Source organism: Salvelinus alpinus, chromosome 21 (assembly GCF_045679555.1).
Source record: "Salvelinus alpinus chromosome 21, SLU_Salpinus.1, whole genome shotgun sequence".
NCBI lineage: Eukaryota > Metazoa > Chordata > Actinopteri > Salmoniformes > Salmonidae > Salvelinus > Salvelinus alpinus.
The window spans coordinates 48,032,538-48,056,661 of NC_092106.1; the positions used below are offsets into that span (position 1 = coordinate 48,032,538).

The following is a 24,124-nucleotide window of genomic DNA, read 5'->3' on the forward strand; positions in this document are numbered from 1 at the left end:
CATGTGCAGGGGTACGAGGTAGTTGTGGTAGATATGTACATATAGGTAGGGATAGTTGAGGTAGATATGTACAGTTGAAGTCGGAAGTTTACATACACTTAGGTTGGAGTCATTAAAACGCGTTTTTCAACCACTCCACAAATTTCTTGTTAACAAACTATAGTTTTGGCAAGTCGGTTAGGACATCTACTTTGTGCATGACACAAGTCATTTTTTTAACAATTGTTTACAGACAGATTCTTTCACTTATAATTCACTGTATCACAATTCCAGTGGGTCAGAAGTTTACATACACTAAGTTGACTGTGCCTTTAAACAGCTTGGAAAATTCCAGAAAATGATGTCATGGCTTTAGAAGCTTCTGATAGGCTGATTGACATAATTTGAGTCAATTGGAGGTGTACCTGTGGATGTATTTTAAAGCCTACCTTCAAACGCAGTGCCTCTTTGCTTGACATCATGGGAAAATCTAAAGAAATCAGCCAAGACCTCAGAAAATATATTGTAGACCTCCACAAGTCTGGTTCATCCTGAAGGTACCACGTTCATCTGTACAAGCAATAGTACGCAAGTATAAACACCATGGGACCACGCAGCCGTCATACCGCTCAGGAAGGAGACGCGCTCTGTCTCCTAGAGATGAACGTACTTTGGTGCGAAAAGTGCAAATCAATCCCAGAACAACAGCAAAGGACCTTGTGAAGATGCTGGAGGAAACAGGTACAAAAGTATCTATCCACAGTAAAACGAGTCCTATATCGACATAACCTGAAAGGCCTCTCAGCAAGGAAGAAGCCACTGCTCCAAAACCGCCATATAAATGCCAGACTACGGTTTGCAACTGCACATGGGGACAAAGATCATACTATTTGGAGAAATGTCCTCTGGCCTGATGAAACAAAAATAGAATTGTTTGGCCATAATGGCAGCATCATGTTGTGGGGGTGCTTTGCTGCAGGAGGGACTGGTGCACTTCACAAAATAGATGGCATCATGAGGCAGGAAAATAATGTGGATATATTGAAGCAACATCTCAAGACATCAGTCAGGAAGTTAAAGCTTGGTCGCAAATGAGTCTTCCAAATGGACAATGACCCTAAGCATACTTCCAGTGTTGTGGCAAAATGTCTTAAGGACAACAAAGTCAAGGTATTGGAGTGGCCATCACAAAGCCCTGACCTCAATCCTATAGAAAATATGTGGGCAGAACTGAAAAAGTGTGTGCGAACAAGGAGGCCTACAAACCTGACTCAGTTACTCCAGCTCTGTCAGGAGGAATGGGCCAACATTTACCCAACTTATTGTGGGAAGCTTGTGGAAGGCTACCCGAAACGTTTGACCCAAGTTAAACAATTTAAAGGCAATGCTACCAAATACTAATTGAGTGTATGTAAACTTCTGACCCACTGGGAATGTGATGAAAGAAATAAAAGCTGAAATAAATCATTCTCTCTACTATTATTCTGACATTTCACCTTCTTAAAATAAAGTGGTGATCCTAACTGACCTAAGACAGGACATTTTTACTCGGATTAAATGTCAGGAATTGTGAAAAACTGAGTTTAAATGTATTTGTCTAAGGTGTATGTACACTTCTGACTTCAACTGCACATATAGGTAGGGATAATGTGACTAGGCAGCAGGATAGATAATAAACAGCAGCGTATGCAATGAGTCAAAAGAGGAAGTGCGAAAAGGGTCAATGCAGATAGTCCGGGTAGCTATTGGTTAACTATTTATTGACTCATCACATAAGCTGCTGTAACTGTTTATTATCTATCCTGCTGCCTAGTCACTTTATCACTACCTATATTTACATATCTACCTCAACTATCCCTACCTATATTTACATATCTACGTCAACTATCCCTACCTATATTTACATATCTACGTCAACTATCCCTACCTATATTTACATATCTACCTCAATTACCTTATACCTCTGCACATGGACTCAGTACTGGTACCTGTGTATACAGACCAAGTTATCGTTACACATTCTGTATTTATTCCTTGTGTTAATATTTCTCTCTCAACATTGTTGGGAAGGTCTTCTACATCTGCATTGCTTGCTGTTTGGGGTTTTAGGCTGGGTTTCTGTACAGCACTTTGTGACATCGGCTGATGTAAAAAGGGCTTTTATAAATACATTTATTTTTGAGTCTACACCTGTTGTTTACAAAGCATATGACAAATAACATTTGATTTGATTTAGCAGTCTTTTAACTTGGGGGTAGAAGATGTTCAGGGTCCTGTTGGTTCCAAACTTGCTGCATCAGTACCACTTGCCGTGCGGTAGCCGAGAGACCAGTCTATGACTTGGGAGGCTGGGGTCTTTGACAATTTTTAGGGCCTTCCTCTGACACCGCCTGGTATAGAGGTCTTGGATGGCAGGGAGCTCGGCCCCAGTGATGTACTGAGCCGTACGCACTACCCTCTGTAGCAACTTGCGGTCGGATGCCAAGCAGTTGCCATACCAAGCGGTGATGCAGTCACTCAAGATGCTGTCAATGGTGCATCTGTAGAACGTTTTGAGGATCTGAGGACCCATGCCAAATCTTTTCAGCCCTCTTCGCGACTGTGAAAATGTCTTAGTGATGTGGACACCCAAGGAACTTGAAGCTCTCGACCAGCTCCACTACAGCTACGTCAATGTGGATAAGGACATGCTTGGCCCTCCATTTCCTGTAGTTCTGTAATCCTTCTTTGTCTTGCTGATGTTGAGGGAGAGGTTGTTGTCCTGGCACCACACTGCCAGGTCTCTGACCTCCTCCCTTATAGGCTGTCTCATCATCGTTGTGTCTTCGATAAACTTAATGATGGTCTTGGAGTCGTGCACGGCTAAGCAGTCGTGGGTGAACAGGAGGGGACTAAGCATGCACCCCTGAGGGGGCCCCAGTGTTGAGGGTCGGCATAGCGGGTATGTTGTTGCCTACCCTCACGACTTGGGGGCAGCCCGTCAGGAGGTCCAGGATCCAGTTGCAGAGTCAGAAGTCAAGTGACAACAGTGTAATTTTCCATGTATTGGAAACACAGGAGGTTTGGTGGCAGCTAAATTGGGGAGGACCGGCTTGTGGTGATGTCTGGAGAGGAGTGAGTGGAATGGTTTCCATGTGTTTGATGTCTTTCCAGCCATTATTATGAGCGTCCTCCCCTCAGCAGCCTCCTCTGATTGGAAATAGTTAGATATACCACCGGAGGGGTATACTACAAAGCAAGCTAGATCTAGTCAGGGTTTTCTAAAGCTAGCCAGCTTCAGTTATCTTCACATTCCAGCTCAGGCTTCATCTGTACTACTAACAGTGGGCTGCTTGTCCACCTGCCGCTAAATCTAGCAGGGTTGTAACTGCGTGCGCATGTCACACGTGGCTAGTCGAACGCAGAACTCTTCATTGAGGCAATGCTTAAACATCAATCCATGGGCAAAACTGTGCCACATTTTCATTTTTCCCGAAATCAAAATGAAAGACAAATCCATCAGCAAATTCATCAGAATATTGTGTGAAGTAGACTTTTAGAAGTGCTGTCTTCATGTGATTACTTTGGTGTAGTTATCAATGCAAGACCACCTATTTCCCCACTCATATCGATAAAATAATTGTAATAAGTCATACGAATGTTTTACTGTGCGTAAAGTTTCAAATGCATTTTTCATTACTAAATGTGCAATGTGATAGGTATTTTAACATTACAATTCAACACACAAACACGTTTGATTAATAAAATATTTTATCAAACGAAGTGGATGATGATGATGCAGTCTTTGCGAGAGAGAATCTGATTTCATTGGTCCTCAACACGCCGTTTGGACACTTTATTCCGGATAAATGTAGTTAGCCCTGAGTTAGTCTGCCTCGGAGCAGGTTAGATCTGAATGATTCGTTGCTATAGAAATGAACCTGGCTAAAAGGCAAGCCACTTTCGTACTACCGGTTATCCCGTTGTTGAACTGAGTTGACCAAAGTTACCGTTGCTAACTCCTCAAACTACATTCGTAGTATAGGCCTCAGATTGGTATACTTTAATAAAAATGTGTTTGTTAATCTTGTTTTGGTGTCAACATTCTTGAGTATTGCTGATCTACGCAAGTGATTAGATATTGTAGATAATCATGTTTAATTACACATACAAGCATGCATACAGCACATAAAAGAGAAGTTATTAATTCTAATAGCGAAAAAACGAGTGTATCCAATGCAACGTGGTACAGTATTATTAGACCAATTGTTAGACAAATAACGTTCACACTTTAGTAGAGTCTAGACAAGCGTTACCTTATGCAATGCATATTCTGCAAACTTTATGATGAAACCTTTTCAACTATATCCACAAGGGAGAGCCAGAGACAAGGACAGCTTTGACAGTTTTACAAAATGGTAACATTGTAGGTTAAAGTAGGACAAGACAGACCCAAAACTGTATTATTGTGTGAAACAATTTGGCAATATAGCGTTGCAAAAATGTTACATTGGGGTAATGGGGAACATATTTGTAACAGCATCTGAAAGCTGGCTGTATTTTATTGTTTATCTCATGCGCATAAACCGTAAAAAGACACATTTGCGCAACCAATTCATGTCAACCAATCAAGTGACCCAAGGAATCCCGATCATGTGACCGTAGCCAGCATGGAGGCGTAGGCGACGAGAGGCGTCATTCGTTGAAAACACAGCAAGTCACTTCGCTGGTAACGGATTTCGCAAGAAACGGACAAGGCAACAGGCACCGTTCATACACTCAACATTTTATTTTCTCACATCTTAGTGAAATGAGGGCAACATGGGTGCGAAGGATTCAAGGATAGGTTTCCTTTCGTATGACGAGGCCATTAAAAGAGGTAAGCTAACTACTGTAGTCGCTAGAGATGGGTTGTCTAGTCAACGAAACCAGTTGTGAGAGAGTGTCATGCGAAGACGGTGGAACTTGCTTTCTCATGTTCATGTTCGCTGCAAGGCTGTGCGGCTAGCTAGGCTGTGTTGCTTAATATCACATTGACAAGTTTATTGCTAGTGAACCGTTGAGGTAGCTGTCAGTGTCAAGTGTTTCAGAACAAACTGCCGTCTGGAATCAAAGCAGACAATTTAACAATGGTATGTGTGTGTGTGTGTGTGTATATATATAGTGAAGGCCACACAATATTTGTGATTATGTTGGGGAAAGATCGCTCTGGGGATAACGTTAACTACGTGAATGTGTATCACTGTTTATCAATCAGGCGCTGCCCACATCAACAAACACAGAGAGAGGGAGTGATAACAAGCTTGATCCGTGAATAACCAAGATAACATTTTCTACTTGTGTCTGCTAGATCTCACACGGCATAACTCAACTAGTCTACTGTACGAGTTGATTAGCGACCTTTTTTTGTCCACTTTTTTTTAAACCTTTTTTGAGCCAATCAGTATATAGAGAGAAAGCATGAGATGTCAGCTGTGTTCTTGTACTAGGCCGGCAGGATGTATTTCTCTCTTCAGATCAGATATTGAGACAATTATCACAAGGGCATTGCAGAGGTTAGACCCGGATAGATGTAGCCTCGTACCAGCCAAAAATGTTTACGATCAAATATTGAATCAAATTTGTTATAGTTCTGAGTATCCATCTGTTAGTTTGTTCATTGATGTAAGACTCGGGTGAATATCTATCAGGAAGCTCTTGAAAATATCTTATTCGATTAGGTGATACTTGCTGTACTTTGGTCTCTGCAGTCGTAACAACTGAACTTTGCCTACCAAGATTCATTAGCTAAATGTGTTACACATTGAGTTCTGTAACTGTGACCTCGTATGGTAATGTGCATTTAGACCCATTGCCCTTTACAATTTGTGGTGTAGGACTGAAGGACTATATTCCAGTAGTGATTGCAGGAAGTTAGCCTATTTCTGTTTTGCTGAATGTTTCATGTGCTGTTTATTCCTGGCAATTAAACTGCATTGAATGGTCCACTGACTGACTGATTGCCTGGCCTTTGGAAGGGACTGTTTACCTAATTAGCTAGCCCTCCCATCCTCTTTCATTCTACTGTAGGCTATCAACCAATCACATTTATTTATAAAGCCATTTTTTACATCAGCAGATGTCACAAAGTGCTTATACAGAAACCCAGCCTAAAACCCCAATGAGCAAGCAATGCAGATGTAGAAGCACGGTGGCTAGGAAAAACTCCCTAGAAAGGTAGGAACCTAGGAAGAAACATAGAGAGAGGAACCAGGCTGTGAAAGGTGGCTAGTCCTCTTCTAGCTGTGCCCGGTGGAGATTTTAACAGTACATGGCCATTAAGCCCAGATCATTCTTCAAGATGTTCATAGATGACCAACAGGGTCAAACAATAATCACAGTGCTTATATAGGGCGTAAAAGGTCAACACCTCAGGATTAAATGTCAGTTGGCTTTTCATAGCTGAACGTTCAGAGGTCGAGAGAGAGTGTCGAAACAGCAGGTCCGGGACAAGGACCGCTGAACAGGTCAGGCTTCCATAGCTGCAGGCAGAAAAGCAGAAACTGTATCAGGAGAACAGATTTATTACATCAGATAGGACAGATTCACCCACGCTCCCTGGCACAGACTATTTTAGAATAGATACTGGAGACTGAGACAGGGAAGGTCGGGGGACACTGTGGCCCTGTCCAACGATACCCCCGGACAGGACCAACCAAAGCACAGCCCCAACACCATCAGAGGGATATCAACAGAACACCCACTTACTACCCTGAGACAAGGTGGAGTATAGCTCACAAAGATCTCCCCTACTGCATGAGCCTGAGGGGGCGCAAAACCGCACAGGAAGATTACATCAGTGACTCAACCCATTATAGTCGTGTATAGCAAAAAAAGCCTGGCACAACGTGATTTTATTTTTATTTTTTATTTAACCTTTTATTTAACTAGGCATGTCAGTTAAGAACAAATTCTTATTTACAATGACTGCCTACACCGCCCAAACCCGGACGACGCGGGGCCAATTGTGCACCACCCTATGGGACTCCCAATCACGGCCTGTTGTGATACAGCCTGGATTCGAACCACAGTGGTAGGCTTGATTACCAACAACGACGAGACGGCCTACAGGGAGGAGGTGAGGGCCCTCGGAGTGCGGTGTCAGGAAAATAACCTCACACTCAATGTCAACAAAACAAAGGAGATGATCGTGGACTTCAGGAAACAGCAGAGGGTGCACCCCCCATCCACATCGACGGGACAGTAGTGGAAAATGTTAAGTTCCTCGGTGTACACATCACGGACAAACTGAAATGGTCCACCCACACAGACAGCGTGGTGACGAAGGCGCAGCAGCGCCTCTTCAACCTCAGGAGGCTGAAGAAATTCGGCTTGTCACCAAAAACACTCACAAACTTTTACAGATTCACAATCGAGAGCATCCTGTCGGGCTGTATCACCGCCTTGTACAGCAACTGCTCCGCCCACAACCGCAAGGCTCTCCAGAGGGTAGTGAGGTCTGCACAACGCATCACCGGGGGTAAACTACCTGCCCTCCATGACACCTACAACACCTGATGTCCCAGGAAGCCCAAAAAGATCATCAAGGACAACAACCACCTGAGCCACTGCCTGTTCACCTCGCTATCATCCAGAAGGCGAGGTCAGTACAGGTGCATCAAAGCTGAGACAGAAGCTGTTTTTCAGTCTTTCAATCTCAAGGCCATCAGACTGTTAAACAGCCATCACTAACATTGAGTGGCTGCTGCCAACATACTGACTCAAATCTATAGCCACTTTAAAAAAAAATATATATATGTAAAAAAAAAAATAATATATGTAATAAGTGTATCACTGGCCACTTTAAACAATGCCACTTTATATAATGTTTACATACCCTACATTACTCATCTCATATGAATATACTGTACTCTATACCATCTACTGCATCTGGCCTATGCCGTTCGGCCATCACTCATTCATATATTTTTATGTACATATTCTTATTCATTCCTTTACACTTGTGTGTATAAGGTAGTTGTTGTGAAATTGTTAGATTACTTGTTAGATATTACTGCACGGTCGGAACTAGAAGCACAAGCATTTCGCTACACTCGCATTAACATCTGCTAACCATGTGTGTGTGACAAATAACATTTGATTTGATTTGGGTGTCTGTAGTGATGCCTCTTACACTGAGATGCAGTGCCTTAGACACCCCTCCTAGGCTACATGGTGACATTAGACACAGCCAAGCATTCCTCTGATTCCCATGCTATATGATCATATGTTATAAAGAACACCAAGCCCATGGAATCACCTATATCCTATCTACCGGGTGGTCACAGGATGGGTGGTCACAGGATGGGTGGTCACAGGATGGGTGGTCACAAGATGGGTGGTGTGACTGAAATAAGCAGAAAGGAAATTAGAGCTGTTCTCATGGCGACATAGTATGATGTCTGTTGCTAAACAACTAAAGTAAGCCTACACTGTGCTTTTCTTTAGCGAGCAGACAGTCACGTGTTGATTCTCTCTGTTCTTCCCATTGTAGGAGTCGGAGAACAATTAGGCTGATCTAGCTGAAGACTTGATCAAGCCTAATAGGTGCGATAGGTTAGGCGGCCTAGATGTTGTTGTCATTTACAGTTGAAGTCGGAAGTTTACATGCACCTTAGCCAAATACATTTAAACTCAGTTTTTCACAATTCCTGACATTTAATCCTAGTAAAAATTCCCGGTCTTAGGTCAGTTAGGATCACCACTTTATTTTAAGAATGTGAAATGTCAGAATAATAGTAGAGAGAATGATTTATTTATTTCATTACATTCCAAGTGGGTCAGAAGTTTACATACACTCAATTTGTATTTGGTAGCATTGTCTTTAAATTGTTTAACTTGGGTCAAACGTTTCGGGTAGCCTTCCACAAGCTTCCCACAATAAGTTGGGTGAATTTTGGTCCATTCCTCCTGACAGAGCTGGTTTAACTGAGTTAGGTTTGTAGGCCTCTTTGCTCTGCCCACATATTTTCTATAGGATTGAGGGCAGGGCTTTGTGATGGCCACTCCAATACCTTGACTTTGTTGTCCTTAAGCCATTTTGCCACAATTTGGAAGTATGCTTGGGGTCATTGTCCATTTGGAAGACCCATTTGCGACCAAGCTTTAACTTCCTGACTGATGTCTTGAGATGTTGCTTCAATATATCCACATAATTTTTCCCCCTCATGAAGCCATCTATTTTGTGAAGTGCACCAGTCCCTCCTGCAGCAAAGCACCCCCACAACATGATGCTGCCCCCCCGTGCTTCACGGTTGGGATGGTGATCTCCAGCTTGCAAACCTCCCCCTTTTTCCTCCAAACATAACGATGGTCATTATGGCCAAACAGTTCTATTTTTGTTTCATCAGACCAGAGGACATTTCTCCAAAAAGTATGATCTTTGTCCCCATGTACAGTTGCAAACTGTAGTCTGGCTTTTTTTTTATGGCGGTTTTGGAGCAGTGGCTTCTTCCATGCTGAGCGGACTTTCAGGTTATGTTGATATAAGACTCGTTTTACTGTGGATATAGATACTTTTGTACCTGTTTCCTCCAGCATCTTCACAAGGTCCTTTGCTGTTTGTTCTGGGATTGATTTTCACTTTTCGCACCAAAGTACGTTCATCTCTAGGAGACAGAACGCGTCTCCTTCCTGAGCGGTATGACGGCTGCGTGGTCCCATGGTGTTTGTACTTGTGTTACCTTCAGGCATTTGGCAATCGCTCCCAAGGATGAACCAGACTTGTGGATGTTTATTTTTTTTTCTGAGGTCTTGGCTGATTCCTTTTGCATGACATCATGGGAAAATCAAAGAGGCACTGAGTTTGAAGGTAGGCCTTGACATGCATCCACAGGTACACCTCTAATTGACTCAAATGATGTCAATTAGCCTATCGGAAGCTTCTAATGCCATGTCATCCTTTTCTGGAATTTTTCAAGCTGTTTAAAGGCACAGTCATCTTAGTGTATGTAAACTTCTGACCCACTGGAATTGTGATACAGTGAAATAATCTGTCTGTAAACAATTGTTGGAAAAATGACTTGTCATGCACAGAGTAGATGTCCTAACCGACTTGCCAAAACTATAGTTTGTTAACAAGAAATTTGTGGAGTGGTTGAAAAAACAAGTTTTTTAATGACTCTAACATAAGTCTATGTAAACATTCGACTTGAACTGTATGTAGCAGCTCAAAGGCTGGCAGTTTTATCGTGAGAAGCACCTTGCTGTACTGTAGGTACTGAACACTTATGTTGATAGGAAGGAGCTGACGGAGGGGACTTTATGAGTTGACCAACTACTGTAGATATGAGTCACACATGACCTTGTGGTAACCTAAACGGATCAGAGGGGAAACCAGCACACCCATAGCACCCAGGCAGCGTCCCCTGGCATCAGTCAGGAACTGTGTAAATGTTAATCATTGTGTGGAACCAACCTTGACGTATAGAAGATAACACGAGGGGAAATCAATTGGTCGTATTTTAATGCATATCTCATACAGCACATCCGTAATAGAGAGACAGACCTTCACTGGCCTTCATTTACCGTTTCTAAAAAGCGTTACGCAAGGAGCAGAGACGGGAGCAGCTGGGTCTTTGCAACTTTTGCATGTCTAAGCAAACTCTGTGGCAACGTAGGAGGAGGATGATGAATTTTCTGAAGGGACTGTATGTAGGCCTCTGCCCAGAAGCTACGTTGAGTCCTCATGTCCAATCAGCAACTGTACACTTGCATATAGCGCCTTTTTTACTACACGACTGCACCCCTGAGTGCAACAGGTGGGTATCACATCCACGATCAGTGTACGCCGTGAACCGTGTGTTGTCTTCTAGGTGCAGTATGTCGTCAGAGCAGGGGGTCTGAGAGAGGGAATGTGTCATGCAGTAGCTAGCAGTGGAACTGGCCGGGAGCTGCAGCGTCAGCGGTCGGTCAGACCTCTCTCTCTCTCTCTCTCTCTCTCTCTCTCCTTCCGTCTCTTTCTCACCTCTCTTGTTCTGTTCCTTGATGGATAATGCAGCAGCCTACTCAGCCTGCCAGGTAGTGCTTTGCATTCACACCTTGTATTGCCTCTGGTCTGACCTATCTGACGACTCCTACTTGTGGTTTTGGGTTATTCAAATTTCCCTAGGGTGACCGCAAAGTGTTCCAGAGAAAACAACATTAGGATGGAAACATCAGTGACGTTCTGGTTAGATGAATGTCAGCGTTCTTTGCATAGCAGCCTGATAGCATTATTAAGAGGTGCCTTGATATCAGATCATCAGTCATACAGTCCAGCTCTGTTAGTTTGGGCTATTTGTTGTTGTTAATGTACCCATAGTTAACCACTGGCCAACTAGCCTACTCATTCACTAGTCTAAAAGTCTAAGGGCAAGGCCAGACTGATCCGTGGAGAACAGACACCAAATTAGAACTACAGGTCGACCGATTTAATCGGAATGGCTGATTTTAATTAGGGCCGATTTTCAAGTTCACATAACAATCTGTAATCGGCATTTTTGGACACCGACCATGGCCGATTACATTGCACTCCACGAGGAGACTGCGTGGCAGGCTGACTTCCTGTTATGCGAGTGTAGCAAGGAGCCACGGTAAGGTGCTAGCTAGCATTAAACGTATCTTATAAAAAACAATCAATCTTAACATAATCACTAGTTAACTACACATGGTTGACGATTTTTGCTGCGTTCTGTGCAACAGAGTCAGGCTATATGCAGCAGTTTGGGCCGCCTGGCTCGTTGCGAACTGTGTGAAGACCATTTCTTCCTAATAAAGACTGTAATTAATTTTCCAGAGTTTTACGTAATTATGACATAACATTGAAGGTTGTGCAATGTAACAGCAATATTTAGATTTATGGATTCCACCCATTAGATAAAATACCGAACAGTTCCGTGTTTCACTGAAATAATAAACGTTTTGTTTTCGAAATTATACTTTCTGGATTTGACCATATTAATGACTTAAGGCTCATATTTCTGTGTTATTATAATTAAGTCTATGATTTGATAGAGCAGTCTGACTGAGCGGTGGTAGGCAGCAGCAGGCTCGTAAGAATTCATTCAAACAGCACTTTATTGGGTTTGCCAGCAGCTCTTCACAATGCTTCAAGCACAGCGCTGTTTATGACTTCAAGCTTATCAACTCCCGAGATTAGGCTGGCAATACTAAAGGGCCTATTAGAACATCCAATAGTCAAAGGTATATGAAATACAAATGGTAGAGAGAGAAATAGTCCTATAATAACTACAACCTAAAACTTCTTACCTGGGAATACTGAAGACTCATGTTAAAAGGAACCACCAGCTTTCATATGTTCTCATGTTCTGAGCAAGGAACTTAAACGTTAGCTTTTTTTCATGGCATATATTGCACTTTTACTTTCTTCTCCAACACTGTGTTTTTGCATTATTTAAACCAAAGTGAACATGTTTCATTATTTATTTGAGACTAAATTGATTTTATTGATGTATTATATTAAAAGTGTTCAATGTTCATTCAATATTGTTGTAATTGTCATTATTACAAATATATATAATATAAAAATCGTCCGATTTAATCGGTATCGCCTTTTTTTGGTCCTCCAATAGTCGGTATCGCCTATTTTTGGTCCTCCAATAGTCGGTATCGCCTTTTTTTGGTCCTCCAATAGTCGGTATCGCCTATTTTTGGTCCTCCAATAGTCGGTATCGCCTTTTTTTGGTCCTCCAATAGTCGGTATCGCCTTTTTTTGGTCCTCCAATAGTCGGTATCGCCTTTTTTTTTTGGTCCTCCAATAGTCGGTATCGCCTTTTTTTTTTGGTCCTCCAATAGTCGGTATCGCCTTTTTTTTTTGGTCCTCCAATAGTCGGTATCGCCTTTTTTTTTGGTCCTCCAATAGTCGGTATCGCCTTTTTTTTTGGTCCTCCAATAGTCGGTATCGCCTTTTTTTTTGGTCCTCCAATAGTCGGTATCGCCTTTTTTTTTGGTCCTCCAATAGTCGGTATCGCCTTTTTTTTTGGTCCTCCAATAGTCGGTATCGCCTTTTTTTGGTCCTCCAATAGTCGGTATCGCCTTTTTTTTGGTCCTCCAATAGTCGGTACCGCCTTTTTTTTGGTCCTCCAATAGTCGGTACCGGCTTTTTTTTGGTCCTCCAATAATCGGTCGACCTCTAATTAGAACGGATTAATTTTGGTCAGTGCGTGACGTATAAAATGCTCTCTTTTCTAATTGGTTAACCGGATGGTTAACTACACCTTAGACAAATAAATTTAAACAAATTTTTTCACAATTTCTTAATTTAATCCTAGTAAAAATTCCCTGTCTTACGTCAGTTAGGATCACCACTTTATTTGAAGAATGTGAAATGTCAGAATAATAGTAGAGAGAATGATTAATTTCAGCTTTTATTTCTTTCATCACATTCCCAGTGGGTCAGAAGTTTACATACACTCAATTAGTATTTGGTAGCATTGCCTTTTAAATTGTTTAACTTGGGTCAAATGTTTCGGGTAGCCTTCCACAATCTTCCCACAATAAGTTGGGTGAATTTTGGCCCATTTCTCCTGACAGGGCTGGTGTAACTGAGTCAGGTTTGTAGGCCTCCTTGCTCGCGCACACACTTTTTCAGTTCTGCCCACAAATTTTCGATAGGATTGACGTCAGGGCTTTGTGATGTCCACTCCAATACCTTGACTGTGTTGTCCTTAAGCCATTTTGCCACAACTTTGGAAGTATGCTTGGGGTCATTGTCCATTTGGAAGACCCATTTGCAACCAAGCGTTAACTTCCTGACTGATGTCTTGAGATGTTGCTTCAATATATCCACATAATCTTTATTCCTCATGATGTCATCTATTTTGTGAAGTGCACCAGACCCTCCTGCAGCCAGAGCACCCCCATAACATGATGCTGCCACCCCCGTGCTTCACGGTTGGGATGGTGTTCTTCGGCTTGCAAGCCTTCCCCTTTTTACTCCAAACATAACGATGGTTATTATGGCCAAACAGTTCTATTTTTGTTTCATCAGACCAGAGGATATTTCTCCAAAAAGTGCGATCTTTGTTCCCATGTGCAGTTGTAAACCGTAGTCTGGCATTTTTATGGCAGTTTTGGAGCAGTTGCTTCTTCCTTGCTGAGCGGCCTTTCAGGTTATGCCGATATAGGACTCGTTTTACTGTGGATATAGATACTTTTGTACCTGTTTCCTCCAGCATCTTCACAAGGTCCTTTGCTGCTGTTCTGGGATTGATTTGCACTTTTCACACCAAAGTACGTTCATCTCTAGGAGACAGAATGTGTCTCCTTCCTGAGTGGTATGACGGCTGTGTGGTCCCATGGTGTTTATACTTACGTACTATTGTTTGTACAGATGAACGTGGTACTTTCAGGCGTTTGGAAATTGCTCCCAAGGAGGAACCAGATTTGCGAAGGTCTACAATTATTTTTGAGGTCTTGGCTGATTTTCTTTTGATTTTCCCATGATGTCAAGCAAAGAGGCACTGACTTTGAAGGTAGGCCTTGAAATACATCCACAGGTACACCTCCAATTGACTCAAAATATGTCAATTAGCCTATCAGAAGCTTCTAAAGCCATGACATCATTTTGGGGAATTTTCCAAGTTGTTTAAAGCCACAGTCAACTTAGTGTATGTAAACTTCTGACCCACTGGAATTGTGATATAATCTGTCTGTAAACAATTGTTGGAAAGATGACTTGTGTCATGCACAAAGTAGATGTCCTAACCGACTTGCCAAAACTATAGTTTGTTAACAAGAAATTTGTGGAGTGGTTGAAAAACGAGTTTTAATGACTCCAACCTAAGTGTATGTAAACTTCCGACTTCAACTGTATCTGTGGCCCCGTCTTGAACTTGTGTGAACTGTGTATTTGCATGCAGTCACTACAGTAGGGATGTCCCCTACTGTAGTGACAAAATCTTGGTCGATCAAGAGTCATCTGTTCTTTCGACTAATCGATTCGTCAACTTTTTTTTTTTTTACGTGTATTTTTCCATATATAGACACATCCTATGTTTTAATCGAATCAACTATATGCACTAAGCTTATCTGATGCTGCAAATTGTTTGACGAAATAATTAAGACACAAAAATGACTAGACGGAGTCCGGCCGTTTTTGATTGTGCCGGGCTCAGACTTGCGGCTCTGTGTTTATAAAAAAACAGTGAGTGACTGTGTGACTAGCACCCTTTGTCGCTCTCTCCTCCCTGCTGCTGCGACCGCCATAGAACATCATCAGTGTTTAACACGGAGACGGCGCAATTTCTTAAGCTGTAACATAATTACAGCCATTTCTGACTAAAATTTTATCTTACCAAATGGAACCGTTTAGGCCTATTTATTGTCTCTAATTATTCAATGGTCGATTTTATTTTAAAACTGAAATGGTTGATTGCATTTCAGATCATGAATGACTCTGATGCTGTGTGATGACCATGAACGAATACATGATTGATTGATACAGTAGCCTTACTAAGTTACAATATTAAGACTAAACAGGATGTGCTCTTCGGCCTACAGCGCCATGGTGGTTATACAAGGATGCTATACTAACCCTACTAATGATGATGACATTATAATAATAGGTAATGATGCTCATAATAATAATAATAGTAATAATAACAATAAAGAGATCAAGGAAAAAGGTTTATTATAAATGTAATTTCTGACAATTTTAATCCGTGTAAACAGTAAATACGTTATAAATAATACCAGTGAGGCTGGTCTAATGGAAAATAGTGCAAAGCCTTTTATTACAGTAAAGATTTAAAAACAGCTGAATTTGTGAAATATAGTTTATCCAAACATGTTGTGTGAGGCTTAGAGCTCACGGAATCAGTATTAAACAAACACTGAAACAGGCAACAGAAGCAGGATCTGCCTTCTGTTAATATATATGGATAATTTATAAAGCCAGGCACATTCTAACAGGCTGTTGATTATAGACCTAATTTTATGTTGGTGTCCTCTCTCCTCACTTTTCTTAGACAACTAAGGTTTGTTTTCTCATCTCATGTCTCCTCCACATTGTTCTCAACACCAATATGCTGGTTAACTTTGCTATTATGCACATAGCAACATGGTCTAGGAAAAGGCGGCAATTCAACAGCGCACTGGTGTTTTCAGAAGCGCGGACAGCGACCGCTATCCAACACAAGAGAAAGCGTATCTGTTATAATATTATTTTTATTAGTGTTGCACCATTTTTTTTTCTTACTAAATATAACCATTTACAATTTCAGTAGCAGATGTCTTAGAGTGATGGACTGTGCCATCTCCACGCCCTCCACAATGGATCAGTCCACTCAGACAGGCACCAATCAAACAGGTGTCTTGTACACCATGGGGTTTTTTTTTTTTTTTTTTTTTGCTACTGCTCGACTAAAGAAATCTCGATAAACCAAACAGTCGACCAAATGGAGTCAGGCCCTACACTACAGGTTTGGTTTTTCATCTCCGGCTCCAGCCCCATGCCATGTCACTCTCCCTCTCAGCAGACAGGCCTGGGATATTTGAGATTTTTTTCAAAGTAGTCACCCTTTGCCTTGATGAGAGATTTGCACACTCTTGGCATTCTCTCAACCAGCTTCATGAGGTAGTCACCTGGAATGCTTTTACAACAGTCTTGAAGGAGTTCCCACATATGCTGAGCACTTGTTGGGTGCTTTTCCTTCACTCTGCGGTCCAACTCATCCCAAACCATCTCAATTGGGTTGAGTTCGGGTGATTGTGATTGTAGGGGCTAAATCATCTGATGCAGCACTCCATCTCTTTCCTTCTTGGTCAAATAGACCTTACACAGCCCGGAGGTGTGTTTTGGGTCATTGTCTTATTGGGGGAAAATAAAATGATATACCCACTAAGCGCAAACCAGATGGGATGGCGTATTGCTGCAGAATACTGTGGTAGCCATACTGGTTAAGTGTGCCTTGACTTCTAAATAAATCACTGACAGTGTCACCAGCAAAGCACACCTCCTCCTCCATGCTTCACGTGGTAACGACACATGCTGAGATCATCAGTTCACCTACTCTGCGTTTCACAAAGACACTTCGGTTGGAACCAAACATCTCAAATTTGGACTCATCAGACTAAAGGACAGATTTCTACCGGTCTAATGTGTTTCTTGGCCCAAGCAAGTCTTCTTCTTATTGGTGTCCTTTTAGTAGTGGTTTCTTTGCGGGAATCAGGCCTTCATGGTTGAATTGCTGCAGTCTCCTCTGAACAGTTGATGTTGAGATGTCTGTTACTTGAAATCTGAAGTGTTTTTATTTGGGCTGCAATCTGAGGTGCAGTTAATTGCCAATTTCTGTGGCTGATAACTCTAATGAACTTATCCTCTGCAGCAGAGGTAACTCTGGGTCTTCCTTTCCTGTCGCAGTGCTCATGAGAGACAGTTTCATCATAGCGCTTGATGTTTTTTTGCAACTGCACGAGAAGTATGTGACAGGGTCTACTAACAATCACGGACTACAAAAGGAAAACCACCGTCTTGCTTCTGGACACGCTAAACACGTTCTTTGCCCTCTTTGAGGATAACACAGTGCCACCGACGCGGCCTGCTACCAAGGACTGTGGGCTCTCCTTCGCCGTGGCCGACGTGAGTAAGACATTTAAACGTGTTAACCCTCGCAAGGCTGTCGGTCCAGACGGCATCCATAGCCGTGTCTTCAGAGCATGAGCAGACCAGCTGGCTGGACATATTCAATCTCTCCCTATCCCAGTCTGCTGTCCCCACATGCTTCAAGATTGCCACCATTGTTCCTGTACCCAAGAAAGCTAAAGAAACTGCCCCGTAGCACTCACTTCTGTCATCACGAAGTGCTTTGAGAGACTAGTCAAGGATCATATCACCTCCACCTTACCTGTCACCATAGACACACTCGAATTTGCTTACCGCCCTAACAGGTCCACAGACGATGCAATCACTATCACACTGCCCTGTCCCATCTGGACAAGAGGAATGTCTATGTAAGAATGCTGTTCATTGACTACAGCTCAGCATTCAACACCATAGTACCCTCCAAACTCATCATTAATCTCGAGGCCCTGGGTCTGAACCCTGCTCTGTGCAATTGGGTCCTGGACTTCCTGACAGGCCGCCCCCAGGTGGCAAAGGTAGGAAATAACATCTCCACTTCGCTGATCCATAGCACGGTCCCCACAAAGGTGCATGCTCAGCCCCCTCCTGTACTCCCTGTTCACCCACGACTGCGTGGCCATGCACGCCTTCAACTCAATCATCAAGTTTGCAGACGACACTACAGTGGTAGGCTTGATTACCAACAACGACGAGACGGCCTACAGGGAGGAGGTGAGGGCTCTGGGAGTATGGTGTCAGGAAAATAACCTCACTCAATGTCAACAAAACAAAGGAGATGGTTGTGGACTTCAGGAAACAGCAGAGGGAGCAACAGCGCCTCTTCAACCTCAGCTTGGCTGAAGAAATTTGACTTGTCACCTAAAACCCTCACAAACTTTTCCAGATGCACAATTGAGAGCATTCTGTCGGGCTGTATCACCGCCTAGTATGGCAATTGCACTGCCCACAACCGCAGGGCTCTCCAGAGGGTGGTGCGGTCTGCACAACGCATCACCGGGAGCAAACTACCTGCCATCCAGGACACCTACAGCACCCAATGTCACAGGAAGGCCAAAAAGATCATCAAGGACAACCACCCGAGACACTGCTTGTTCACCCCGCTATCATCCAGAAGGCGAGGTCAGTACAGGTGCATCAAAGCTGGGACCGATAGACTGGGAAAAACAGCTTGTATCTCAAGGCCATCAGACTTAAATAGCCATCACTAGCACAGAGAAGCTGCTGCCTACATACAGACTTGAAATCACTGGCCACTTTAATAAATGGAACACTAGTCACTTTAATAATGTTTACATATCTTGCATTACTCATCTCATATGTATATACTGTATTCTACTGTATCTTAGTCTATGCCGCTCTGTCATTGCTCGTCCAAATATTTATATATTCTTAATTCCTTTACTTAGATATGTGTGTATTGGGTATTTGTTGTGGAATTATTAGATATTACTTGTTAGATGTTGCTTATCTGTCGGAACTAGAAGCGCAAGCATTTCGCTACACCCGCAATAACATCTGCTAAACACGTGTATTTGACCAATAAAATTTGATTTGATGTGTATGTCAGTTGTCCACGGTGCATGTGTTTCTGTTGGGTGGGAGGAGAATCAGGTCCATTGTTCCTCCAGTGCTGAATGGTGGCCCACTGGTCCACTGCAGTTAATGTGGCCTAGTGTCCAAGAATACAACCATTACGTCACAGCATCGCAACAATACCACTAGTGTTAGCCCCAACGTGAACCTCTTTGTTTTTCCTCTATCTGCAACCATTTTACTATTATTTAGCAAAGTCATTGGTGTTTAATCCATTATGGCCCTATCTGACACTTAGAGAAATGTAAATTAATTCTAGACAAGTGTTTTGTTACGTGGTTCCTGGGTCAGTTAGTTACTATTGAGAGAGATGGCGATTCCAATCGTTTTCATGTACAGAATGCACAAAAGCAATACCCTTAACTTCCCAAAATGTCCAATTCAAATCTTCTCCGGCGTTAAGGGGGAAACAAAGCCTGGTTGGGGCGTAGCCTAATCATTGAACGAAACATAGTAGTTACATGGCCTGCCCTGTCCCAGTCCCCCCCCCCCCCTCCTTAGCGACGGGCACTGCACTACTTCATCGTGATTGACTGCGTTGCCATGGATCTAACTGGTGTGTCTGGCACCGGCTATGCTGGGAGGTCCATTCATTAAAATCTGTGTCGCTGTTAAGATTTGAGCGAGCAGCGAGACCATGGCCTGAGGTTTTAGTGGGGTAAAGGTGCTCTAAATACAGGCAGCAGCGAGACCATGGCCTGAGGTTTTAGTGGGGTATAGGTGCTCTGAATACAGGCAGCAGCGAGACCATGGCCTGAGGTTTTAGTGGGGTAAAGGTGCTCTGAATACAGGCAGCAGCGAGACCATGGCCTGAGGTTTTAGTGGGGTATAGGTGCTCTGAATACAGGCAGCAGCGAGACCATGGCCTGAGGTTTTAGTGGGGTATAGGTGCTCTGAATACAGGCAGCAGCGAGACCATGGCCTGAGGTTTTAGTGGGGTATAGGTGCTCTGAATACAGGCAAGATAATGAGCTCTTAAAACGTGACTGGACCCGTGGATCCATGGTTATTTATGACACACACACACACACACACACACACACACACACACACAGACACAGCCAGGGGCCACTAGCGGTGACCTGAATGAGCATTTGGATAGTGTGTAAAAAAAAAAAAAAAAAAAAAAAAAAAAGTTTCTCCTCCAAAATTCTAGATAAGTGTTTGGTACGTGGTTGCTTGTAGTATGCTAGAGTAGCGCGGTAGAATCCCAGACAACCTCCAGCCCTTTCCTCTCAACATGTCTATCCTTCAGCTTCCGACAGAAGCTGGCATAATTGAAAGCCTGTTGAAGGCTGAAGCAGCCAGGTGATTTTTCTGCGGCTGTCATTTCAAAGTGCTGTACTGTCAAGAGTCTCTCTCTCTCTCGCTGTGTGTGTGTGTGCTCTTCAAACCAGTTCAAATGACTTTCCACCACGTGTTATAGGTAAGCTTTTGACACCGCTGAAATCCTCTGCTTTTAACAGATTCCTTAGATTATACTGTCACTTGTCAGCAGAGAAGAAGACAAAAACAGCCTGCAATACTACCAGTCTCCCATCACCATAGCTTTAGTATAGGTTAGGCCAGATGTATTTCAGGACTGTGGCCTAACCTATACTATGTCTTTCGATAAAGGTATTCTACACATGATTCTGTTCTTTTACCTGCTGATTATTTTATTTTTTCTATTTGCATTTCAACCTACAAGAAGAGCCACTTCCTACCGTGCCTCAACACTGGGTCACACTCACACAGTCTACCCTTTTTTTTTTTTATGAGCGACACGCTTTTCCTCCTTCCAGTCCCAGATTTATAATCATCTCTTTGACTTTGAGGCTGCTGATTTTCTTTTGGTGGGGGGGGGGGGGGTTTTGATTCATTCTATATATATTTTTTTTTTCACCTAATGGAGAAAACGGTAATCAGTCGCCTAAATGATTCCCATAATTCAATTCCCCGGCGTACCCAAAGCAAACGAGTGAGCGAGCAAGACATTTTACCCTAGCTCTCTCCTCTCTTTCTTCATGTGTTTTAATACCCACATCCTTCTACAGCAGCAGGTCGTCTACTATTAGGGGCTAGGATGGGAATATGCTGAGACTGCGCCGGTCTGTGTGAATATATGCAAATTAACCTTGTTTAATTGACCCCTGACGACCCTGGAGGACTCGGGAAGAGTGGGAGATGGAGAGAGGGAGACGATGCTGGTATTATATTCCACACATCCAGGCTTTCTAAAAGAAGGTAGTGGCCTAAGAACAGGTTCACAGCTGAGGGAGGTCTGCTGTGGGCTTTAATACGGCAACCCTGCTGTGGGCTTTAATACTGCAGCACAACCCTGCTGTGGGCTTTAATACTGCAACCCTGCTGTGGGCTTTAATACGGCAACCCTGCTGTGGGCTTTAATACTGAAACACAACCCTGCTGTGGGCTTTAATACGGCAACCCTGCTGTGGGCTTTAATACGGCAACCCTGCTGTGGGCTTTAATACTGCTGCACAACCCTGCTGTGGGCTTTAATACTGCAACACAACCCTGCTGTGGGCTTTAATACTGCAACACAACCCTGCTGTGGGCTTTAATACTGCAACAACCCTGCTGTGGGCTTTAATACTGCAACAACCCTGCTGTGGGCTTTAATACTGCAACAACCCTGCTGTGGGCTTTAATACTGAAACAACCCTGCTGTGGGCTTTAATACTGAAACAACCCTGCTGTGGGCTTTAATACTGAAACAACCCTGCTGTGGGCTTTAATACTGAAACAACCCTGCTGTGGGCTTTAATACTGAAACAACCCTGCTGTGGGCTTTAATACTGAAACACAACCCTGCTGTGGGCTTTAATACTGAAACACAACCCTGCTGTGGGCTTTAATACTGAAACACAACCCTGCTGTGGGCTTTAATACTGAAACACAACCCTGCTGTGGGCTTTAATACTGAAACACAACCCTGCTGTGGGCTTTAATACTGAAACACAACCCTGCTGTGGGCTTTAATACTGAAACACAACCCTGCTGTGGGCTTTAATACTGAAACACAACCCTGCTGTGGGCTTTAATACTGAAACACAACCCTGCTGTGGGCTTTAATACTGAAACACAACCCTGCTGTGGGCTTTAATACTGAAACACAACCCTGCTGTGGGCTTTAATACTGAAACACAACCCTGCTGTGGGCTTTAATACTGAAACACAACCCTGCTGTGGGCTTTCATACTGAAACACAACCCTGCTGTGGGCTTTAATACTGAAACACAACCCTGCTGTGGGCTTTAATACTGAAACACAACCCTGCTGTGGGCTTTAATACTGAAACACAACCCTGCTGTGGGCTTTAATACTGAAACACAACCCTGCTGTGGGCTTTCATACTGAAACACAACCCTGCTGTGGGCTTTCATACTGAAACACAACCCTGCTGTGGGCTTTCATACTGAAACACAACCCTGCTGTGGGCTTTCATACTGAACAACCCTGCTCTGGGCTTTAATACGGCAATGATCCTGCTGTGGGCTCTAATACGAAACAGCTCCAGCTGTAGGCTTTATTACGGGGGTGGCAGGGCTAGCCTAGTGGGCTTTAGAGGAGGCAGGTAGACCCTACTGTGGGCTTTAGTACGGAGGCAGGTAGACCCTGCTGTGGGCTTTAGAGGAGGCAGGTAGCCCTACTGTGGGCTTTAGAGGACGGCAGGTAGCCCTACTGTGGGCTTTAGTACGGAGGCAGGTAGACCCTACTGTGGGCTTTAGTAGTGAGGCAGGTAGACCCTACTGTGGGCTTTAGTACGGAGGCAGGTAACCCTACTGTGGGCTTTAGTACGGAGGCAGGTAGCCCTACTGTGGGCTTTAGTACGGCAGGTAGCCCTACTGTGGGCTTTAGTACGGAGGCAGGGCTAGTCTAGTGGGCTTTAGTAGGGAGGTAGCCTGTGTGGTTAGAGGCAGGCAGCCTAGTGGATTCAGAGGAGGCAGGTCCAGCCTAGATGTGTTCAGAGGAGGCAGGTAGACTAGTGGTTAGAGGAGGCAGGTAGACTAGTGGTTAGAGGAGGCAGGTAGCCTAGTGGTTAGAGGAGGCAGGTAGCCTAGTGGTTAGAGGCAGGTAGCCTAGTGGTTAGAGGAGGCAGGGTAGTCTAGTGGTTAGAGGGAGGTAGCCTAGTGGTTAGTGGCAGGTAGCCTAGTGGTTAGAGGAGGCAGGGTAGCCTAGTGGTTAGAGGAGGCAGGTAGTCTAGTGGTTAGTGGCAGGTAGCCTAGTGGTTAGAGGAGGCAGGTAGTCTAGTGGTTAGTGGAGGCAGGGTAGCCTAGTGGTTAGAGGAGGCAGGTAGTCTAGTGGTTAGAGGAGGCAGGTAGTCTAGTGGTTAGAGGAGGCAGGTAGTCTAGTGGTTAGAGGAGGCAGGTAGTCTAGTGGTTAGTGGAGGCAGGTAGCCTAGTGGTTAGAGGCAGGTAGCCTAGTGGTTAGAGGAGGCAGGGTAGTCTAGTGGTTAGAGGGAGGTAGCCTAGTGGTTAGTGGCAGGTAGCCTAGTGGTTAGAGGAGGCAGGGTAGCCTAGTGGTTAGAGGAGGCAGGTGGCCTAGTGGTTAGAGGAGGCAGGTAGCCTAGTGGTTAGAGGAGGCAGGTAGCCTAGTGGTTAGAGGAGGCAGGGTAGCCTAGTGGTTAGAGGAGGCAGGTAGCCTAGTGGTTAGAGGAGGCAGGGTAGTCTAGTGGTTAGAGGAGGCAGGTAGCCTAGTGGTTAGAGGAGGCAGGTAGCCTAGTGGTTAGAGGAGGCAGGGTAGCCTAGTGGTTAGAGGAGGCAGGTAGCCTAGCGGTTAGAGGAGGCAGGTAGCCTAGCGGTTAGAGGAGGCAGGTAGCCTAGCGGTTAGAGGAGGCAGGGTAGCCTAGCGGTTAGAGGAGGCAGGGTAGCCTAGTGGTTAGAGGAGGCAGGGTAGCCTAGTGGTTAGAGGAGGCAGGGTAGCCTAGTGGTTAGAGGAGGCAGGGTA

The 24,124-nt window shown here is 43.9% G+C and overlaps 1 protein-coding gene across 2 annotated transcripts in view; it reads left to right on the forward strand.

Annotated features, from left to right (window-relative positions):
- Nucleotides 1-4,645: 4,645 nt before the first annotated feature.
- The window catches only part of usp32 (ubiquitin specific peptidase 32), a 101,607-nt gene continuing 82,128 nt past the window's right edge, over nucleotides 4,646-24,124 (forward strand). For both annotated transcript variants that reach the window (XM_071358083.1, XM_071358084.1), the window contains exon 1: nucleotides 4,646-4,837. In XM_071358083.1, the coding sequence (XP_071214184.1) occupies nucleotides 4,780-4,837 (58 nt within the window). In that variant the 5' untranslated portion in view covers nucleotides 4,646-4,779. The remainder of the gene's footprint in view (nucleotides 4,838-24,124) is intronic.